This window comes from Myxine glutinosa, chromosome 9 (genome assembly GCF_964187855.1).
Source record: "Myxine glutinosa chromosome 9, kmMyxGlut1.1, whole genome shotgun sequence".
Lineage (NCBI taxonomy): Eukaryota > Metazoa > Chordata > Myxini > Myxiniformes > Myxinidae > Myxine > Myxine glutinosa.
Window position 1 is genome coordinate 89,900,334 of NC_136269.1, and position 23,137 is coordinate 89,923,470.

General features: G+C 44.8%; 1 protein-coding gene across 7 annotated transcripts in view; it reads right to left on the reverse strand.

Annotated features, from left to right (window-relative positions):
- STRN3 (striatin 3) overlaps positions 1 to 23,137 on the reverse strand; it is a 143,665-nt gene that overhangs the window by 84,024 nt on the left and 36,504 nt on the right. For 5 of the 7 annotated variants that reach the window (XM_068128848.2, XM_068128847.2, XM_078784517.1 and 2 more), the window contains exons 2-7: positions 19,450 to 19,553; positions 15,195 to 15,268; positions 1,460 to 1,541; positions 1,141 to 1,320; positions 743 to 869; positions 69 to 210 (exon numbers count right to left, since the gene is read on the reverse strand). In XM_068128848.2, coding sequence (XP_067984949.1) covers positions 69 to 210; positions 743 to 869; positions 1,141 to 1,320; positions 1,460 to 1,541; positions 15,195 to 15,268; positions 19,450 to 19,553 — 709 coding nt within the window. The remainder of the gene's footprint in view (positions 1 to 68; positions 211 to 742; positions 870 to 1,140; positions 1,321 to 1,459; positions 1,542 to 15,194; positions 15,269 to 19,449; positions 19,554 to 23,137) is intronic. The other 2 variants (XM_078784516.1, XM_068128845.2) reach the window with 1 other exon arrangement.

The following is a 23,137-nucleotide window of genomic DNA, read 5'->3' on the forward strand; positions in this document are numbered from 1 at the left end:
TGACACAAACAAATGTCCGACATGTAAAATTGACAAAAGCCAGGAGAATTACAAAGAAATGTGATTACCCCACTCGGTACCATCGCCTGAACTCCTGGCCTCACCGGCCCCCTCTCCATCCTCTGTTGCTCCCAGGAAATCAAACTCCTTTAGTGCTGCCTCTGTCTCAAGGTCATCTGCCAAGTCTGCAGCAAGGCCCTCATTACCCATCTGCACACACAGGCTCAATCATCAGTGTGCCCATTTTGCATGTTAAACTTTGTAGCAGCATTACAGGTTTTTTAATGAAGAAAGGTGGAGGCTCATGGAAGCGACAAATCCCAATGGCGTACCAGGATAGGTCCTGTGCTCGTATACCGGGTGTAGGCCTAATGGTTAGGGCGGCGGGCTTGAGATCCTAAGTTCCTGAGTTTGAATCCCGTTCAGCTGTTGAATTAATACCAGGTGGGGTTGACTCAGCCTGTCATCCTTCCGAGGTCAGCGAAATGAGTACCAGGGTACTGGGTCCTCTCTAAAGAAGGTTGGTGGCAGGATTTGTACTCCGGCCGCCGCAGGGGTGAAAGATGGAAATAATGTCTAAGAGCTTAAAGGGGTATTAATTGGTCAACAAATTTGCTCATCCATTCTATGATTCGTCTCCTGATTGCAAAGTACAACGATTATAGCAGAGCTTAAGAATTGTCATACAATGCCAGATGTTGTTAAAAGGTCCAATTGGGAGCACTTGGTAGAGAATGACAACCTTAGGCTTCTTGCTGGAGTTATGACCAACCCCAAACGGCTCATCCTCTTCATCGCTGGCATCTGGCCTTAGGAAGTCAAACTTCTCCAGGACAGCCATGGACTCCTGGCGAGACTTGTCTCCATTTCTAGAAGACAATACAAGCATCCCAGTTTTTCCTGTTACATTTCCAAGCTCTTTCATCCATGAGCATGAGCCTAAGAATGGAAGGAAAATGAATGAGAAAGAGGAGGGATTTTTTTTAGCTGACTGCTTATGAAATTTCACTCTGCAGATGGCCAATGCATTTACAATATTGCAGCTCACCAATCACCACGTCATCAAAATAACTTAAAGAAAATAAAATTGATATTGGGGATACCGGTAGCCCAGAAGCTACAAAGCCATGCTGCACACACCTCTTGGAGTCATGTTCCTTTGAATTGATGGAGAGGATGTCGCGCCCATTGAGGAGTTGCTCTATGTTCTTGGCGTCCTGTGCGCCATTCTGCTCAGGCCCGGAGAGGCCAAGCAGAGCACGCACACGTTGCGAACGCACATCCAGGATGGTATCCGTATAGCCCACCTCCTGCAAGTACCTGGTAGTGGGACATGAGCAGGCACTTACTGAACAAAGGCAAACTGGATTATAATACAAGAAAACCATACATCTCTGAGCACACAGCATGTTGCATCAGTTAATGTTGTCATAGTAAATCTGGGTTAAGCAGTACTTACTGACGAAGCAGCTGCCTTCCTTGCCTCCACGTCAACTGGCTATTTGGTGCGAGTGCTGGAGATTCCGTGTCATTCATCTCTTCTACAAAGAAGCAAAATAAAGGACAAAAATATTAGCAAATCTTCCAACAACAACAACAAAAAAAGATGACAACGACAACCTAAATACACCACAAAAACAATGCACTTCTCACCAGTTAAAAGTCCTTATTTAGTGGGTTACTTACCCCAGAATTAGGGATGGCTTAATCTGCCCAGAATTACTATTGAGGACGGGTTTGTCCCAACACCCCAACCACCCTCCCCCCCCCCACCCCCCCCCACTCCCCCAGGATTTTGAAAGGGATAGTCCCTCCAGAATTAGGGACAGGTTAATCCCCACCGGAATTACGGAAAGGATAATCTCCCCCAAAATTATATATACGGGTCAATTCCCGCAGCTCCCACCAGGCGGCGCTGTCCGATACACATTTAAATTGAAAATTGAGAGAATGGAGGTCCTCCCCTACCCTCCCACCATGATTATTTTTTATCCGTAAAACCTTCCTGTACACACCCATAGTACAACCACTAGTTTTCAGCTCATTCCATCCAGCAATCAGGAGTACACAGAAGTCAAACACATAAAACACAGACACAGACAAAAATACAAATGCACAGACACAGACAAAAATACAGAAATATATATATATATATTGTTGTGGATATGAGAATTGTGTTCTTTTATTGTGTAGTAAATGGTAAAATATCACCCTCCTTCCTCCAGTTGTGTATAAAGGTCAAAAGGGCATCCCTTAGTTAGGTCATATACAATCGCGTTAGCCAATCATAGATTTCCTGCTTGTTGGTAGTTATTTCCTTATTGTGTGTATTAGGTTAAGGCTATGTCGTCCATTAACTGACACTCCATTGCACTGAATCCAGACAAGGTAGTATCCCCTTTCAATTTCCCCAGAACCTCCATTGGATTCCCCTTTCCTCAATTGCCAACTGCATTGAGCGGTTCGCTGAATTCTGCTGCAGCTGTGGGTTGTTGTTTTCGCTGCAAGACTCCATTAGCCACGAGGTCATCTCGGAGCCGAAGGTGGGAGGAGTCGGCCCAGCGCCGGGAACAAGGCGTGGCCTTGCCAACGCCTCCTCTAAGGGCGGGATCGGTGAGCCCTCGCGACCAATCAGGGCCGAGGCGACCTCACCGATGGGCGTGTCCTGCAGGCCGGCGGCTTGATCGCCCGAGGGAGATATAAGCGCGCGCGGAAGCCTTTAGTAGGGTTGCGTAAGAGTACGGCAGATGAGTAAGGGATCCCCACGAACAGATGCGTCAGGGAGAGAACCCGTCACGCAACGCCCCCACGAGATACGAGAGAGAAAGCAGATGAACCGGTGGAGAGCACGCGGCGCATGAGGCGAAGGAATCCCTGAAAGAGCAGCGGCACGCAGCAGCTTCAGCCACAGCAGCTTTGGGTTTCACCGGCAGTATCGACCGTGGCCGCGAAGGAACGCGCCATGCGAGACCGATCAAGAGGACGGCGGCTGCTCCCTCCGGCCCGACCGTGCTTCAGTACGAGCTGAACCTTCCTCTCCCTCCAGCCATCCACCTCCTGCCATTCCTGTCATCATCCCCCGTGTAAGTGTGCTTGTAGTCTGTCTTTGTCTTGTCCTTGGGGGAGAGTTAAGCCTGTTTAGTTAAGCTAGAGTTTCACTGTGTCCTTCTGGTCCGTCCCTCTTTCTGCTTTATTTTATTATCCTTCCTCCTCCTTGGTTTCTTTTGGTTGTAAATAATAGTAATAAATTATAGTCGTATTGCAAACCCTTTTTGTCTTCTTCTTCTTCACATCCGTCGTCTTTGTCTTTTCCCAATTGAATACCTGTGGCACGATTTGGCCAACGTTAAGGAATCGGGTCTAGTCATTGTTAACGGTTCGGGCCGCGGCTGCCATCCGCTCGGCAAATTAACATCTTATCCGCGGTCACGAACGGGGCTGTGCACCGGCCTTTCCGGAGGTCGCGGTGCAGCTTCAGGGACCACGTCGGTCAGTAACAAACGAGGGGACTAATCCCCCCTCAAAGGGGAACCATAGGCCGACGTTGGGTTCCGTAACAATATATATATATATATATATATATATATATATATACATACACACACACAAACAAAAACACACACACACACACGAAAACACACACACACAAAAACACACACACACAAAAACACACACACACAAAAAAACACACACACACACACACACACACACACAAACAAAAACACACACACACACACAAACAAAAACACACACAAACACACACACACACACACACACACACACACACACACACACACACACACACACACACACACACACGGGAGAGGAGGGGTGGGAGAGTGACACTTCCACCTTGACTTGAGAGGAGGGAGGTGTGACAACCGACCTTGACTGATGTACTTCTGTTGTTCATTCTTAAACGTGAAAGCAAGAATGGACTCACTTTGATCCCCTGAAGACTCCTTTAGGCCCCGTTCTTTTTAATGCCGTGAACAAACTTTGGGTTGCAACATACCAAATATCATTTTAGCCAAGTTTGGTCACAATCCCATTAGCCATGGGTGAAACTGCAGAAGTTAAAAAAAAAAAAAAAAAGTAAAAGTACCGCTTTGGTCCGGGGAATATTTTACAAAATTGATGCCAAAATAAGCATTTTGGGGGTGATCTGGATGTCTAAATTGTAACAGAAAAATATGCAAATAAAAAAGCGATATCTGGGGGAATTTTTTTTATTTCACTTGAACATCCATTACTGTAAAGATTATTTTCAGTTCGTACAGCATTTTCTTATTATAAAAGAAATGAATTCTGAACACCACATACCTTTCCAGGACTTTTAATACAATATTGAGCCCAATATTTTTGATAATTTTTTTTTTTTCTATAATAATATTTTTGATAACCCAATATTTTGATACAATCCCCCCCCCCCCCCCCCCCGAAAAGGGAACCATGACAATTACAATTACATATGGGCAGGGTACAGCCCGAACTACCCCGTGGGGGTCCTCAACCCCTCTCGTCAAAAATCAAGGTGGAGAACTCGATCGAAGCAAGGGGCGAAATCACTCCATTTATGACGACGAAACGTCTAATGCCCCACGTGGAGATCGGTTTCTGAGGTTTGGGACATGGAATGCAGGGACAATGACAGCGAGATCAGGAGAAGTGGTGGAAGTATTGGTCAGAAGAAGAGTGGACATATGTTGTGTGCAGGAGACAAGATGGAAGAGAAGTGGAGTGAGAATGGTGAAGGGTAGGCAGGGACAGAAATACAAGTTTGTGTGGCAAGAGTGCCCAGAAGGCGTGCATGGTGTTGGTGCCCTGTTTTCTGACGAGTTTGTAGACAGTGTGGTGAGTGTGACTAGAGTGAGTGAAAGGTCGATGATGGTGAAAATGATTGGAAAGCTCTTGGTGAACATCATCTCGGGATATGCTCCGCAGGTCGGTCGGGGCGATGAAGAGAAGGACAAGTTCTGGTGTGCGATAGAGAAGCTGATGGAAAACGTGAAAGATGAGGAAGTTGTTGAGGTAGAAGGAGACCTAAATGGACATCTGGGAAGGAGAATGGACGGTTTTGAGGGAGTTCATGGGGGTTACGGATATGGTGTGAAGAATGGAGAAGGTGAAAGGATTTTGGAGTTTGCTTATGGAGCTGGTTTGTTGATTTGTAATACACAGTTCCAGAAAGCGGATAATAATCTTGGTACATACACTTCAGGTGGGTCGATGACAACCGTCGACTACCTGATGGTGCGTAGGCGAGATAGGGGGCACCTCCGGGACATAAAGGTGATCCCGGGGGAGGAGGCTGTTTCACAGCACCACTTGGTAGTCTGCGACATAAGGGTGAAAGGTGCGAGGAGAGCTCGGCGGGTGAAGTACCAACCGAGAATGAAGGTGTGGAGGTTGAAAGAGGTGACAGTGAGGGAGGCATTAAAAGAGAGGCTGAGTATTGCAGAGGATGAGGTGGTTGAGCTTGAAAGTGGTTGGATGTCAATGAAAGATAGTCTGTTGAGAGCCGTTGGTGAGGTATGTGGATGGACAAAAGGACCACAGAGTCACTCGGAAACATGGTGGTGGGATGATGAATTTGGAAAGAGGGTTGACGAGAAGAAGAAGAAGTTCAAGGAGTAGCAGAAGGCAGAAGAGGCAGAGCATGAAAGTTTTAAGGCAGCCACGAAAGAGGTAGCAAAGGCGCAGGAGGCATATAGGAAAATGTTCGGAGAACGCATGGTTTCGGAAGAGGGTCAGAGAGCGGTATTCAGGATTGCAAAGCAGACAGCGAAAGAGAGGTGTGATGTGATGGGGGTGAGTTGCTTGAAGGATTAAGTGGGACAAATCGTTGTGGACCCAGATGGAATTAAAGGAAGATGAAAGAGATATATGGAAATGCTATTGAATGCAGAAAATGAATGGGATGGCAACATGGAGAGTAACCCAGTTTTAGGACCGGCAGAGAAGATAACTGAGACGGAAGTTGAGGAAGCGATAAAAGCAATGAAGAGTAAAAAAGGAGGAGGGCCGACGGGAGTTGTGGGAGATATCTTGAAGGCAGAGGGAAGTTGAGGTGTGAAGGGAATGACAGAGATCTGTAATCTGGTGGTGAAAGAAGGCCGCATTCCAGTGGCTTGGGAACTGAGTACCCTCATCCCTCAATACAAGGGGAAACGTGACCCTCTGGACTGTGGCTCGCACAGAGCGATACAGTTATTAGAGCATGGAATGAAGGTATTGGAAAAGGGTGTTGGAGAAGAGGATATTGAAGAAAGTGAAGATCGACGAAATGCAGTTTGGATTTATGCCAGGAAGAGGAACGACAGACGCGCTTTTTATTGTGAGGCAGTTGCAGGAGAAGTACATGGAGAAGAGGAAGAAGTTGTTTCTTGGGTTTGTTGATCTGGAGAAAGCATTCGATAGGGTTCCACGCAAAGTATTGACATGGGCAATGAGGAAGTTAGGAGTGGAGGAATGGTTGATCAGAGTGGTGATGGCAATGTACAAAAGAGCGCGCACAGCTGTAAGGACGAAGGACGGGAACAGTGGTGAGTTTGAGGTGAAGGTGGGAGTGCATCAGGGGTCGGTACTAAGTCCACTACTATTTGTAGCTGTGATGCAGCTGCTGGATCGGAACGTAAAGGAGGATTTACCGTGGGAGTTGTTGTTTGCAGATGATCTGGTGTTGATTGGGGAGAGTATGGATGGACTGAAGGAGAAGATGAACAAGTGGAAGGAATGTATGGAGACAAAAGGTCTGAAGGTGAATATCGGAAAAACGAAGGTGATGGCAAGTGGTAAAGCATGTGGTGAGGCGGAAAGAACTGGGAAGTGGCCGTGAGCTGTGTGCAGGAAGGGTGTCGGAGTGAACTTCATTCAATGTACAATGTGCGCTGAGTGGGTTCATCGAAAATGTAGTGGACTGAGAGGGTCAACAACCAGTGTGGCAGCTACATTCAAGTGTAAGGTGTGCAAAGAGGGAGCTACGGATGGAGGAAATGTTGAGTTGGATCTTGGAGACAGCGTGAAGCTGGAAGGTGTGAAAACATTTTGCTACCTCAGAGACATGCTGAATGGAGAAGGTGGATCAGACTCGGCAAAGGTTGCTGGAGTGAGATGTACATGGAAGAAGTTTCGGGAACTGAGTGGCGTGCTGACGAGGAGGGGAGTGTCGTTGAAGCTGAAGGGAAAGGTTTATGCTGCATGTGTGAGAAGTGTTATGATTTATTGGAGTGAGACATGGGTAATGAACGTGGAGCAGCAACGAAGGCTGGAAAGGGTGGAAATGCGAATGGTTCGGTGGATGTGTGGAGTATCGTTGAGAGAGAGGAAGACAAATGATGATTTATTTTTTATTTTTTTTTGTATACTGAATCGAGGCTTGTGAAAGAGCTAACATTTACTTCACAAACAAATCAACCAGACAAACAAAATACCCAAAAAGAGGGAGCGGAAGACAAGATGGGGAGAGAAGGGGAAGCACACAAACACAACATCCGAGAGCAGGGAGATGTGTGGAAGGGAGAGGGCCCGGGGGGAGGAGGCATGGGAGGGGGGGGGGGGGGGGAGGGATAAGTATAGAACACAAGGACACCAAGGACTTCCTGGACAGAAGTTGGTATTTCAAAAAAGTGGAATTGGGGTGAAATTAGCAGGGGTAGAAAAGATCAAGGTTTTGGATGGGGAGTGATGCGAAATGGGAATTTGGATTGCGAAAGATGATGGGAATAGAGCCTGTGATGGATGCTGTGAAGAGGAACAGGTTGAGATGGTTTGGTCATGTGTTGAGGTAGAATGAAAGTGACTGGTTGAGAAGAGTGATGGAAATGAATGTTGAAAGAAGAAGAGGATGGGGAAGACCGAGAAAGACTTGGTTGAAGGTGGTGGAAGAAGAAATGCGGGCAAGGGGGTTAATAAGGGGAGATGCAAAAAATAGGACAAAATGGAGAAGATTGTCATGGGGACCGTAAAGCTAACCCCTGCTCTAGCAGAGAAAATGGCCTTAAAATGCCTGTTGTTTGTTGTGTTTTGTTATTGAAGTGTTTACAAACCTCACCGCGACCAATACATTATCGGGTTTTGTATTTGTGTTCAGCATAATCGCATCTTTACTTCGTGAAAAGTAAAGACGGCACTTCGATATTTCTCATGAAGTTCACAGGAGGGAAGGGTGATACGTAACTCCAACAAGGGACACTATTTCCATATTTACTGACATCGACAGACGTTCTCCAGTCTGGCAGACATCTGATCACAGTGATGCCCTTGGAAGCTTTTGCACCCACACAACTTATACATAAATGTGGAAGGTTAAGAAATGAATCAACATATTGAATAAGTTGCAAGTGTTTACAGACTGACAGATGATGGATGGACCACACGTCATCCCCTCACAAATAAACAATTTGCAGTATGTTGTCCTGGTGAGCCCATAACAAGGGCGAAATCTAGATCGACATCTCTGCCTTTGTCTATTTGTGACCATAGAGCTTTAGTCTCAGTCTGCAAAGACTTGAGTACCACACGGATGCTTTCTAGTTTGGAGGTGATGTGTTGGTATAATTTATGCACATGCTGTCAGCATCATGTCATTGGGTTAGTGTGCTTCCTTAGTTAAATTTAATGTTCCTGACTGCAAACCTCCTAATTGTTGATGAGCAGGGCAAAGACAGTGTGTCAGCGTGGCAGGCTGCACTTGTTCCTAACAGGTTGTCCGGAAATTGCTGGGGTGAGACTCAATCTGTGCCTTGCTTCCGAGTCAAGTTAGGGGTTTAACCTGTGTATATTAACGACATAAAATTGGTCACAAATGAACAATTTGCAGTATGTTGTCCCACAGAATATTGTTTCTCAGTCTGAGAGTCCTTTAGGTGCTTTTTTGCAAGCTACAAGCGGGCTTTCATGTGTCTTTCACTGAGGAGAGGCTTCTGTCTGGCCACTCTGCCATAAAGCCCAGATCGGTGGAGTGTTGCAGTGATAGTTGTCCTTCTGGAAGTTTCTCCCATCTCCACACAGGATTTCTAGAGCTCAGCCAGATTGACCATCGGGTTCTTGGTCACCTCTATTACCAAGGCCCTTCTCCCCCGATTGCTCAGTTTGGCCGGGCGGTGAGCTCTAGGAAGAGTCCTGGTTGTTCCAAACTTCTTCCATTTAAGAATTATGGAGGCCACCGTGCTCTTGGGAACCTTCAATGCAGCAGAAATTTTTTTGTAGGCTTCCACAGATCTGTGCCTCGACACAATCCTGTCTCTGAGCTCTGCAGGCAGTTCCTTCGACTTCATGGCTTGGTTTTTGCTCTGATATGCATTGTCAGCTGTGAGACCTTATATAGACAGGTGTGTGCCTTTCCAAATCATGTCCAATCAATTGAATTTACCACAGGTGGACTCCAATCAAGGTGTAGAAACATCTCAAAGATGATCAAGAGAAATGGGCACCTGAGCTAAATTTCAAGTGTCACAGCAAAGGGTATGAATACTTATGTCAGTGATATTTCAGTTTTTTATTTTTAATAAATTTGCAAAACTTTCTAAAATTCTGTTTTCTCTTTGTCATTATGGGGTATTGTCCCTTTAGCTTAACCGATTTATATCCCTTTAGCCGATTTATATCCCTTTAGCCGACCGATTTATATATACCGAAATATCCCTTTAGCTTAACCGATTTAAATTACCACCATCACTTGAAGCTTACTTACCACACGTAGATTGAAGTTACTTACCACACGTAGATTGATGAGGGAAAAAAATGAATTTAAACGATTTCAGCAAAGGCTGCAACATAACAAAATGTGAAAAAAGTGAAGGGCTCTGAATACTTTCTGAATGCACTGTATATATATATATACTCGTGGGGTCACCCGTGGGAATCCCATGGACGTCTTTATTTAGATGTTGCACATTCAGTTTTACAAACTGGTTGCTGGCAATTTATCAGATAAACAAATGATGCAATCTACACAATTTATTTACTTCTGATAACATGTGAATGCATGTGCGTGCCCATTGGAAATAGTTTGAAATGTGTACACCTCATGTAAAATGTGACTTCAAGAGCTCAAATCCTCTCCATCCCACACACTGCACCAGGGAGTGGATCACCCACAGGGGAGTGGATCAAAAAAACCACACGCGCGCGCGCGCACACACACACACACACACACACACACACACACACACACACACACACACACACACACACACACACACACACACACACACACACACACACACACGCGCATGCACACACACGCGCATGCGCACACACGCGCATGCGCACACACACACACACACACACACACACACACACACACACACACACACCTCGTTTTTTCATTTCTGTTCCTCACATGATGTCAGCATTGTTAATCAAAATAATTCCTTTCGTCATTAATCGAATGATTAAATGATTAAACGATTACTTGATTAATCAATAAATCAAAAATACCCTTTACATCCAAATCACTTGGTCATTGGTATGTCCAAATATCAGCTTCCTAACTCAAAAGATGCCTGAGATATTGCCCAGAAGAGAAAGGAACTATATATGTACTTAATCGATAATAATTAAGTAACTCATCAATTAATTGATTAATCAAAAAACAAAAAATACCGTTTTTGAAAAAGTACTTACTCACTATTGTGCCCAAATTTCAGCTTCCTAGCTCAAAGGATGGCTGAGATATCGCCCGGACAAACAAGAAAACAAGAAAGCAAACAACCAGAGTGAAAACGAAGTACTCCCTTTCAACGTGCGTCATTGCCGGGCCCCCTACGGTGCCCGGCAATGACGCCATGCAGCGCCTAGAGAAGGCATAGGAAAGGAGCGGTGTACAATTATTACTTGCTTCAAGTGATGGTGGTAATTTAAATCGGTTAAGCTAAAGGGATATACTGTAAACATAAAGTAATGTAAATAAGTAATGGCCTGAGATACCGGAACGACTGTGAAATAGTGTTAGAAAAGGGGTGAGATGTGGAAGGAGGTCGGGGGATTGATGTGTGAGGCTACATTTGGAGATGCATATAAAGTAAATGTAAATCAAAGTGAAACCAAACGAGGTACTAATTTATATGCTTGGTAATACAGTTTCTCTGGTGCGTTTATGCATGAGAGGGACAAACGCTTGTGGTAAGTCAAGCACCTCCTCCATGAGAGATGCAACACATTCCTCCACATGCAATGCCTCCAAAATCCTCCTTCTACATTTACTGGGGGTTGCACCCAAAATGCTGGCATTATCCCACAGGGGAACATGGCCATCCTTCAGACCATGTTTGGCAATGTCAGATCTCTTTGGATAGTTGCATTCGAAGGCATTGCGATGTTCATTGACACGTTGTCCTAATGTTCTCCGTCTCTCCAATATAGTCAGCCCCACAAACACAGGGAACCGTGTATACCACCACAACCCGGTCATTCCTGCGAAGCTTGTCCTTGACCTGCATAACTAGTTTGTCCTTACAAACCTATGTTCACCACGAGACAGCCACTTACCTCAACTACCAGCCACTTTACTCATCTAGCGACTGTTTAATTTTAAAACTAAAACTCTCATCCTCACTCGCCCTGCACTGCCCTCTCTTCAGCTCACCCCCAGGAGTACCTCTGGCTACGGCTTCCCCATCGCTCCCACCTTTTGTTCATATGTGTGTTGTACCGTCCACCAAACAGTGATGACTCCATCTACATCTCGCTGTCTGATAATATGGACCAACTTCTATCGACTCATCCCAACTCTCTCTTCCTCATATGTGGTGATTTCAATTGTCACCATGCCAGTTGGCTGGGTGTGGGTACCTCTCTCACCAGCCATGGCTCCTCAGCAAAGGACTTCTGCGACTCACTGGGACTGAAACAATCTGTCAATTTCCCGACCCGGATCTCAGTCAACGGAGCATCTTCTCTTCTAGACTTGTTTATGACTAACTTCCCAGCAAATGTCTGCTGCTCTTCATCTGCTCCAATCGGCTCATCTGATCATGTGCTTGTTAAAGTGGACATCTCTCTGACCATTCTCACAGAGCCTCCTCAGCGTCGACGAGTCTGGCATTTCATTCAGGCCAACTGGAACGGTCTGCAAGGAGCCATCAATCATCTGGACTGGTCTCCCATCTCTACAGGCTCTGACATCAACTCATCCTGGGAATTCTTCCAAAGTAAATTGCTCTCTCTCATGCACAGATTTATCCCATCTCGTCTTCAGTTGTCATACCCTTCCTCCTGTCCATGGTACAAGGAATCTTGTGGTGAGACAGTTGCCCAGAAACAACTTGCCTTTGTCTCCTGGAAAGCAAATCCAACGGAAGGAAATCTTATTTCCTTTCACAAAGCCCGAAACAAGTGTGTGTCCACCCTCAGGAGAGCCAGGAAACAATATCTCTCCAGTCTCCATTCTCAAGACCGAACTCTCAAACCTGTCTCCCTCTTCCAAATCCTGGTGGCATCTGGTCAAATCTGTTTCTGGTGTTTGTTCCCCCTTCATCCCCTCCCTTACCTCAAATGGCTACACAGCTGACTCCGCACGTGAAAAAGCTGAATGCCTCAACTCTGTGTTTGCCTCTAAATCTTGTGTCCCAAACCCATTCCTCTCTGTACACACCGTACCCAGTCGGACCCAGCTGTTCCTGGACTCTGTGTTCTTTCCTACTGAGAAGGTGGAGAAGTTTCTGTCACTCCTCGACTCTGATTCTGCAACTGGACATGACGGCATCAGCCCACGGGTCCTAAAATCCTGCTCTGCCGCTCTTTCACTCCCGCTCTCTGTTCTCTTCACCCTCTCTTTTGCTCAAGGTCATCTGCCATCAGCTTGGAAATCAGCCAACATCACCGCTTTACACAAAAAGGTGCAAAAAACAGATCCTTGCAACAACAGACCAATCAGCCTTCTCGCAATTATCAGCAAAGTCATGGAATCCATCATTGCTTCTGATATCAAATCTTTCCTCTTCTCCAATAGCTTGATCTCTGATCATCAATTTGGTTTCAGACCAGGTCACTCTACTCTGGACATGCTGCTTCTGCTGTCTCAACAATGGATGGAGGTCCTCAATGAAAAAACAGGAAATTAGAGCTGTCTCCCTTGACATATCACGTGCCTTTGATACGGTCTGTCACCCCGCTCTGCTCACCAAACTCTCCTCCTATGGTAGCCATGGAAATCTCCACGCATGGCTGGCGGACGTCCTCTCGAGTCGGTCAACGTGTGGCCCTGAATGGGTTTCTCTCATCTCTCCATCCTGTTCAGGCTGGAGTTCCCCAAGGCAGTGTTCTGGGCCCTATGCTTTTTCTGCTCTTCATCAATGATCTCTCTGACTCTCTTGAAAATCCTCTCTATCTCTTTGCTGATGACTCTACTCTCTGTCGCTCCATTCTTCATCCCTCAGATAGGCAGTCTGCAGCCCCCTCACTCTCTCCAGACCTGGACAAAATCACAGACTGGTCAAACAAGTGGAACATGTCTTACAATCCTGACAAAACTCACACTCTTACGATGTCTCTCCAAAAAGACCGACTGGACAACCCTCCCATCCACTTTCTGAACAATCCTCTCCAAGAAGTTCTGTCACTCAAGCTTTTGGGTCTCACCATCTGCCATGATCTTTCCTGGGGAAACCGCACTTCAAATCTGGCTTCCAAAGCCAGTCGCCAACTGAAACTGCCAAAATCAAGACTCTCTGCTCACCTTCACTCCTTCATTCCTCTTTTCTCCCACCTCTGGAACAAACTCCCTCACTCTCTTCAATCCCACTCCTCCCTCCTGGTCTTTAAAACAGCTGTTCACCACCATCTCTTATCTTCCCCCATCCAAAACTTTGATCTTTTCTACCCCCGCTAATTTCATCCCAGATCCACTTTTTTTAATTACCAACTTTTTTCCTGGAAGTCCTTGTAGTATCCTTGTGTTTTATACTTCTCACACCCCCACCCCCTTCCCACACCTCCTCTGCCCAAGCCCTCTCCGCTCTCCCTCCCACAGATCTCCCGATGTCCCTGCTCTCAAATGGTGTGTTTGTGTGCTTCCCCTTCTCTCCCCATCGTGTCTACCACTCCCCTTATTATATACTTTGTGTGTCCATTTTGATTTTTTGTGTGATATATGTTAGCTCTTTCATGAGCCTCGATCCTGTATACAAAAACAAAACAAAACAAACAAACAAAAAAAACATTGGTGTTCAAATACCTGTACAAAAACCTTTGTTAACGATTTTTAAAATGTTTGGGGCATGTTGGTACTCTTGCATAAAAAATCGAACGAAAGCATTGAGAAAAGGATAAAAGTATCTGATTTTAACATGGAAATAGATGTGACCCCATTGCAGATGATGAAGCATGCTATTCTCGAAGAACAAGTTTGGGCAGATGTTATTTGAACACGCAACCATTATGCATGTTCCATTGCACAGTAGCCAACTTATATGGTTGGATTTAACTTTGGAATAAACTGCACAGCATTTATAGGTTTCTCTACCCATCCACCCTATAACTTTAGTGTATGATAATTCTACTCACCCACCCTATAACCAAAAACCCACCCAATAACCTAGAAAAGTGTCAATTCCCCACCCTTTACAGCACAGTATTCCTATGCCCACGTTTTCCTGTGCAGTGAGGTGTTTTGAATGTTAAGCAGTACTAGTAGGCATGTTTTTGCTTAATGCACATATTAATGCGGGTTATTTATATTTATGGGAGCGATTGAGGCAGCTGTCAGTTGCATATACACCACCCAAATTAAGGTATGTGTCAGAAGAACGTGTTGCATGCCGAGAACAAGATCGCCTGTAGTGTGGGTACTCTGCTAGTGTAGCTAAAGTGACATAAATTTAATATGCAAACACCAAGCAAGGATGAAGCAGACATGGGAAATGAATCAAAAGCATAGCTGAAAGTACTTGGATAACAGGATCAATGCATCTAAAGGAAATGGACAGCAGGGGCTTAAGAGCTGTTTTCAAGAAGAGGTCAACTACGTTTTGAATCAACAACTTTCACCGTCTAACTTTTCTAACTTTTCACACCACTCCTGTTTTCATATTTTGCAAATCTGGATTTCATACTTTTAGCACACAGTAACACCAACTCACACAGTAGACAGCATTTGCATGTACACAGCCCAAAGTGCAATCACTAAAATCCACCCCCCCCCACCCCCCCTCTCTCACACCCCACACCCTATCAGTTCAACACAAACTTACCCATATCGAAAGCTGGTGCCTTCATGTCCCCTTGGTTCAGTTCTGTGCCATACTTCAGCTTGTGATATTTTGCCCTGAAAAATAAAAACACTTCAGAACTGAACTAAAATGATATACAACTTATTCCATGTATGTGTAATGGCCAGAAAAATAAACTGCAACCAAAATATCAAGATGCAATGTGTGCTCTATGCTACTTTATAAATTTACCTTTAAATTAGGAACTACACCCAAAAAACACACGGAAGGCCTTGGTAAAACGACAGACTTTTCACAGCCAATCAGGTTCCCACAAAGGCAATGTGTGGGTGTCAAACAGCAATCACTGGAAATTCAGTAAGGTTGCATGACATGCTTAATGGTGACCTCCCACCCTCACCCCAACCTATAAGGAAGTAATGTGAAAATGTGAGAATAAGTAAGAACAATTCATGGTATTCAAAACTTCAGCATGTACTTCCTTTAAGATTCAAGAGAAGTAAAATATGGATTTGGCTTTGAGGGATGGAAATAAGCTCATACATCCTGGTACGCAAGGAGAATATCAAGGCTTTAATGAAATGGCACAAATAGTTTGACTCGGCATTTTCATTTCCCTATAATCTGTTGGAACCACAACACTCACTTTAATCCATCACCGGTAATCAAATACAAAGAAGAACCGATGCTCGTGTATCTCTAGTGAGGTAAGCTCCTACAGTATCCAACAACCTCAGCCTATTTTGATTGAACTATGAGTCGACATGATATGCAGTCATGCAATTATGAGGGGAGGTTTGGTGGGTGGCAGCAGTGGGGGTGGGAGGGGCATTGCTGTAACAAAACAGTCGTCCAAAAAAAACATGTAAGAAAATATAATTTGTATGGCCTAGAAACACCCGCTCCATTCAGGAGCATTGACAAGACATCTCACCCCACCCTCATAGGGAGAAGGGGAGATTTTTTCCTTTGCCCATGACCTGACAATGGATACCACCAACACATATGGAAAAGTTGGTGGACATCGGGCCAGCCCTGTTTTCTTCCACGATTTTCATATGTATGTATGTACGTACATACATACATACATACATACATACATACATACATACATACATACATGTAGTGAATAAAAAATGGAAACATCAATGTAAAGTCACATAATAGGGCGTTGGGCCACCACGTGCAGCTAGTACGGCCTGTATGCGCCATGGCATAGGGCCACCAGCGTCCACCTGCCAGAGTTGTAGTACTACCATTCTTCCACGAGAAAGTCACTCAACTCACATCTGCTTGATGGAGGTGGAAAACGCTCTCAGGCGTTGTTCCAGAATATTCCATAAATGCTCAATTGGGTTCAGATCTGGTGACTGAGAAGGCCATGACATATGGACAACATCATCAGTGTCACTCTCATTAAACCACTGGGTGCCCACACGTGCTCTGTGGATGGGGGCATTGGAGAAGTTTCCTCTTGCAGCCATACTATCCATAATTATATATGCTTATAATTATACATGCATTGGAGAAGCTTATAATTATGGATAAGCAAACAGGCCTGTGCAGCATTTTTATACTGCACTTTTATACCCTATGCATCCCAGGATGTTATTTGCTTAATTAACACATGGGCCACACCTGTGTGCAAGTCGTTACTTGGTGCACCTCATTTTTTTCCATTACCTGTGCGTACATGCAAAGTGAGAATTGCCATATTTAATATAGTATGACATCGTTTTAATAACATGGCTTTCTCCAAGGATGATGGCTGCTGTGGATGAAAGAGAGTTACCTAAAATCAATAAAAACTGCACATAAACTAAAAACAATAAATAGCCCCAAGTGGGCTGATGGGTCATCTCTTGAGGTTTGAGTTCAGAACTCTGCTGATTTGGGAGACCCCCCTTGGAGCCTCCTGATCCCCTGGGAGGCCAAATGTTCCGAAATTGAAAAATCTAAGAATTAGTGATGATGCAGACAATCGTGTACAATGGCTGTATCAGCTTTCAGAGCAATCGGTTGGTAAATAAGGGACGAGGAGGGAATCCAAGTTTCAGGGGGCAACACCCCCATGCCCCACCATTCCTCTCCTCCCCACCCACTGGTGAAAAATAAATACGAAATGGAAAATGGAAAAATGTAAGACCAAGCGACCCTGCTGACCATCAGGGGGATGGATGGACTGCATCAGGTTTCAGAGCAATCGGATGGTAAATAAAATAAGGGATGATTAGGGATCCGAAGTTTCAGGGGGTAACACTCCCCCAACATCCCTCTCCTCCCCACCCCCTGGTGGGAGCCTCCATGATCCAGAATGGAGAGATTGAAGCCTGAGCAATTGTGCGGGCCATTGAGAAGAAGGGCTGCATCAGCTTTCAGAGTAATCGATTGGTAAATGAGGGACGAGTCGGGATGTGAAGTTCGGCGATAACTCGCCTGGGAGCCCCCATGATCCGAAATCGAAAAATCCAAGCCCAAGTGATTGTGCGGGCTAATATTGGATCAATGTGTCAAGTTTTAGAACAACCAGTCAGGTGATAATGGAGTAGCAAAAAGAACAAAAAGTTGACGGACGGAAAGACATCTGGACATCACGACCCATTTTACAAGTTCATCTCTTCGAGAAGAGATGACCTGAAAGCAGGACTAAGATGCAGAATGAAACATTACAATGGGTGGTTGATCCCGTGTTGACATCTTGTTACATCGACAATGAGAATGAAGATAAAGCACTAAAGACAATTATTAAATTAACCCTTTGAGTACGGATGACGTCCAGTGCCGCAACCCGCGAAAAAGTTTTGTGTACGAATGACGTTACTACACCATCGACTATACCTATAAATAGATCGTCAGTACGTGGTTGCATTCCCCTATCAAAATGCCAAATTAATCCCGTACGGGGGTATTTTTATCAAAAAAAAATCCCGTACTCAAAGGGTTAATGAAAGCGCATGAACTACAACAGAGAAAACAAAAGTAACGGTACTCAAATGAGAAAGCCAAACGTTATTACTGTTGAAGAGGAAAGCAAAAACAGGAAACCAAAGGGTATAAAAACATCACCAAAATGCCATTTCTCTCGCAACATTAAGTTGACAAGATACCAACTAGAACAAGAGCGAGATGGAGGTAGAACAAGAGCGATCTATAAAAATGAATTCTTCAGTCATGAGAAAGTGTTGCAAATGACATTTGAAGAGAAAAAGGAAGGTAAAGAAGGAAAAAGAAAAAGGAGGAAAAACAAGAGGGAGAATTGCTTTGCAATCCATGTCCCCCTATGGGTGTAATATTTTCTAAGGCTAAAAAGGGCATAACTGAGAAATTGATGAAACGCCCTAAAACTCAAACTTATTCTGCAACTTATGTAACTTAAAGTAACTTAAAGTCTTAACTTAAAGTTCTGTATCTTAAAGTCTGGAAAAACAGGTGGAACGGAAGGACAGACAGTGGGCAAATCTATAGGCCCCTCCGATGAAACAAATAGGGGACTAATAAAAGAAAAGCTGTGTAAAAGGCCATCAGGTTAACCCTTATTTTTTGGGCCATCCTTTGGAGAAAAGTGAAGTGAGTACTTTTGATTTCAAGCATGTAAATATCTGGCTTTAAGTATCACATTTTATGGCATTTGCACACTGAACACTGAACTCTGATTTAAAATCAAACAAAAATCACATTTCATTGCACCCCTCTCGATAGTTTGTACAAGTAATTATTATATGATGCCGCCTAAAAATGGTTATGATTAAAAGTTCCCTCGATTATTACATCTGCAAACCGAATGTGGAGGGAGGTTGTGGTTGTGTTTTCACCCCTGTCTGTTTGTCTGTTTCTTGGCAGGATATCTCACAACGTTGTGGATGGATTCGGATGAAATTTGATGGAGAGGTACATAGAGTGTGTAACAGGGAAGAATACATTAGATTTTGGTGAAGATTCGGATCCTGATACGATAGTTTTTTAAAAAGTGATTCTTCACCATTGAGAGATGGGGCCAACCCGATATGTAGCAAGATATCTCAAAAAGTTGTGGATGAGTTATAGTTATGACAAAACTTGGTGGATGAGTTGGTAGGTGACAAGAACAAGCCGATTATATTTTGGTTCCATACGATGATGCATATGGTGCAGTCCTGTTCACATGTACACCACATATGTCTGTGCAGTGTGCATATTCATCAACATTGTTCACACAACTGTCCACCTTTTAAAACAAACACTGCATATACAAAAATAAAATGTGGTTCATTTGTATCCTTTGGATTGCATTCCTTACCTTTCTTGCTTTAATGCATATTCTAGCATCTTTATTCTTCTCACAAGATCCTTTTTGAGATTTTCCTGACCTTTCCTTTCTCCTTGTAAAAATGCTATCCGAGCCTGCAGGAAACAATTACAAATGGAGGATAAAAACAGTGAGGCCTCATTGAGTGGAAGGGATAGGGCAAGCCATATAATTCCAAAGTCAATCGACAAGCTTCAACAAATGCTGCGAGTTTTTGATAGTATTTTATAAAGGTAGCTCAGGTATTAAGAGTTTGATTATTGGAGAAGTGCATACCAGATTTATCATAGCAGGAAGAAACTTTTCACAGAGGTTTACCAAAACGTCTTTAAACCTGGAGAAATGCATGAAAGCCAAGGGCAAAGATCAAGTCTCAGAACTGTGCAAAGCACAGCCCAGGAGACTCTGCATGAAAGTGGAACCCTCGGCATGACTTACAGGGGCCGGCAGGATAGCCTAGAGGAATGCGCAACCCCATCTGAACCGTCAAGCCTGGGTTCAAAAGTCAATCCAACAATAAACCGCCACTCTGGTGTGTCGCATGCAGGGCGAAACAACAATGTGCGCACCGTCCTTTGGATGGCCATTAAAGCGTGTGCCTAGTCTGCAAGCATCTGCTGGTAGGCATTGAAGATCCTTCAGTGTCCGTTTGCAAAGAAGCATAGGCGAGGTATTTCTGGTACCCTGAACAAATTAAAAATTCCTGCCCTTATGTGCAGAGGCAATGCATCCGCAGTACAGCCACATCTTACAAATAAATTATGTAGCTAGCAGGCTAAATTCAGAATTGAGCCACAATCTAATAATATGCACTCGCTAATAAAGACGAGAACAACATGCCATAAAAGGAAACAAAAAAGTGAACAATTTTTCCCAACAAGCCAATTTGACCAAATTCTTGAAAAACAAAATTAATTGTACAGCAATTATTAGAAATAGAAAGGGAAGAGAAAAATCTATTCATATTTAGGAAGAACTCGAGACAGAACTTTTGGTGAGCATGAATACTTTTGGTGAGCACAAAAAGCATTTGAACAAACTGAAATTTTTCTCACTTTAAAAATCCTGGGCCCAAGTCGATTGCAGTACCTGATATGAAGGAAATGATTAATTTTATTTTGTTGCTTTCCAGTGTTAGACTGCCAATAAAACCCCAAAACAATCACGTGATTTCTACATACGTTGACAGAAACATTTGAGCAACTGCACAATGTGCAAAATTCAGTTATTCTCAGTGCATGAATTTTCATCAAAAAATTTATTGGACATAACACCAGACACAACAGTTATCACCAGACTCGTTGACTATGGAGGACGATTACAATCATGGCTTAGTCTTACCAAAGACTATACGAATGGTACTTCGTCAGTTGATGCTCAGCATTTGGAGGATAAAGTACATACAAACCCCATGGATTGATTGGCATCCCATTTGGGAAGATTTCTCCTCAATTGCCCCATGACTGCGGAGAGAAAGATGCAACACATAGATGCTGCTGCAAACACACAGAACGTTCTGGGAAGTGTCACTAGCCTCTTGATTCCCCCACCCCCTCCAAAGGCCCCAGCTGTGTTTGTGTAACGTTTAAAGACAAAGTCAAGTCTAGTGATAGTTGAAGTCTGTCTGCGTGCGTGTGGATGCATGACTTCTGTGATAGCTATTCCACGAGACTTAGCCACTGTTAAAAAAAAAAAAAGGCACGTCCCAAGCATGAAACGTGCTCGTATTTTTGACTCGAAAGTCTCAAGAAACTCATTTTGCAATAAATGTTCGTTTCGCATTAATTGTACACTTTTCAAAATCCAATCTCACCCCTCCCCTCCAAATCTTCCCAATCACCCCTTCCCTCCAAAACTTCCCCATCATCCCTCCCCTCCAAAACTTCCCCATCACCCCTCCCCTCCAAATCTACCCAATTGCCCCTCCCCTCCAAATCTTCCCCATCACCCATCCCTTTCAGATCTTCCCCCTTGCCCCTCCCCTCCAAATCTTCCCCATCATCCCTTCCCTCCAAAACTTCCCCATCACACCTCCCCTCCAAAACTTCCCCATCACCCCTCCCCTCCAAATCTACCCCCTTGCCCCTCCCCTCCAAATCTTCCCCATCACCCATCTCTTTCAAATCTTCCCCCTTGCCCCTCCCCTCCAAATCTTCCCCATCACCCATCCCTTTCAAATCTCCCCCCTTGCCCCTTGCCTCCGAAACTCCCCCCACACCCCTCCCCTCCGAGACTCTCCCTCGCTCCTCCCCTCCTAGACTCCCCTCTCACCCCTCCTCCTCAAAGCGTCCTCCCCGCTTCTTCCCCCTTCCAACTTTCACCTTCATCTCCCCCAACCTTCTGCCTCGCTCTTCCCCCTCCTCAAATAACACCTCACTGTGCCTCACCCAATCACCATCAAACCTTTTGTCTGCCCCATTCTTCCCTTTCTCCAAGCTATTCTGAAATCTCTGAGACACCTTCAACAGCTCTCCCTACCTCTCCCTCCTCTTCCACATCTTACCCTACCACCCCCACCCCCCCTGTTCTGTATCCGATGCTCCCCCTTCCTCTTCATTAACGGTATGGACCTCAAACATCCGGGGCCTTCGCTCAAACTTGACTGGTCTCTCCATACAGGTTGCTTCTGACAAACCAGACGTGATCTGCTTAACATAAACTTTCCTCCTTCATGATGTCTCTGATTCCTTGGTATCTCTCCCCAGGTTACGCCCTCCTCCGGTATGATATACCTGAGCCTCGTCCTGGAGGTGGGGTTGCTATCTTTATAAAAAAACTCTTCCTCACTCGCCCTGCACTGCCCTCTCTCCACCTCACCCCAAGGAATACCTTTGGCTACGGCTTCCCCTTCGCTCCCACCTTTTGTTCATATGTGTGTTGTACCGTCCACCAAACAGTGATGACTCCATCTACATCTCGCTGTCTGATAATATGGACTAACTTCTATTGACCCATCCCAACTCTCTCTTCCTCATATGTGGTGATTTCAATTGTCACCATGCCAGTTGGCTGAGAGTGGGTACCTCTCTCACCAGCCATGGCTCTTCAGCAAAGGACTTCTGCGACTCACTGGGACTGACACAATCTGTCAATTTCCCGACCCGGATCTCAGTCAACGGAGCATCTTCTCTTCTGGACATGGTTATGACTAACTTCCCTGAAAATGTCTGCTGCTCTTCTTCTGCTCCAATCGGCTCATCTGATCATGTGCTTGTTAAAGTGGACATCTCTCTGACCATTCTCAGAGAGCCTCCTCAGCGTCGATGAGTCTGGCATTTCACTCAGGCCAACTGGCACGGTCTTCAAGCAGCCATCAATCATCTGGACTGGTCTCCCATCTCTACCGCCTCTGACATCAACTCATCCTGGGAATTCTTCCAAAGTAAATTGCTCTCTCTCATGCACAGATTTATCCCATCTCGTCTTCAGTTGTCATACCCTTCCTGCCGTCCATGGTACACGGAATCTTGTGGTGAGGCTGTTGCCCAGAAACAACTTGCTTTCGTCTCCTGGAAAGCAAATCCAACGGAAGGAAATCTCATTTCCTTTCACACAGCCCGAAACAAGTGTGTGTCCACCCTCACGAGAGCCAGAAAACAATATCTCTCCGTTCTCAAGACCGAACTCTCTTATCTGTCTACCTCTTCCAAATCCTGGTGGCGTCTGGTCAAATCTGTTT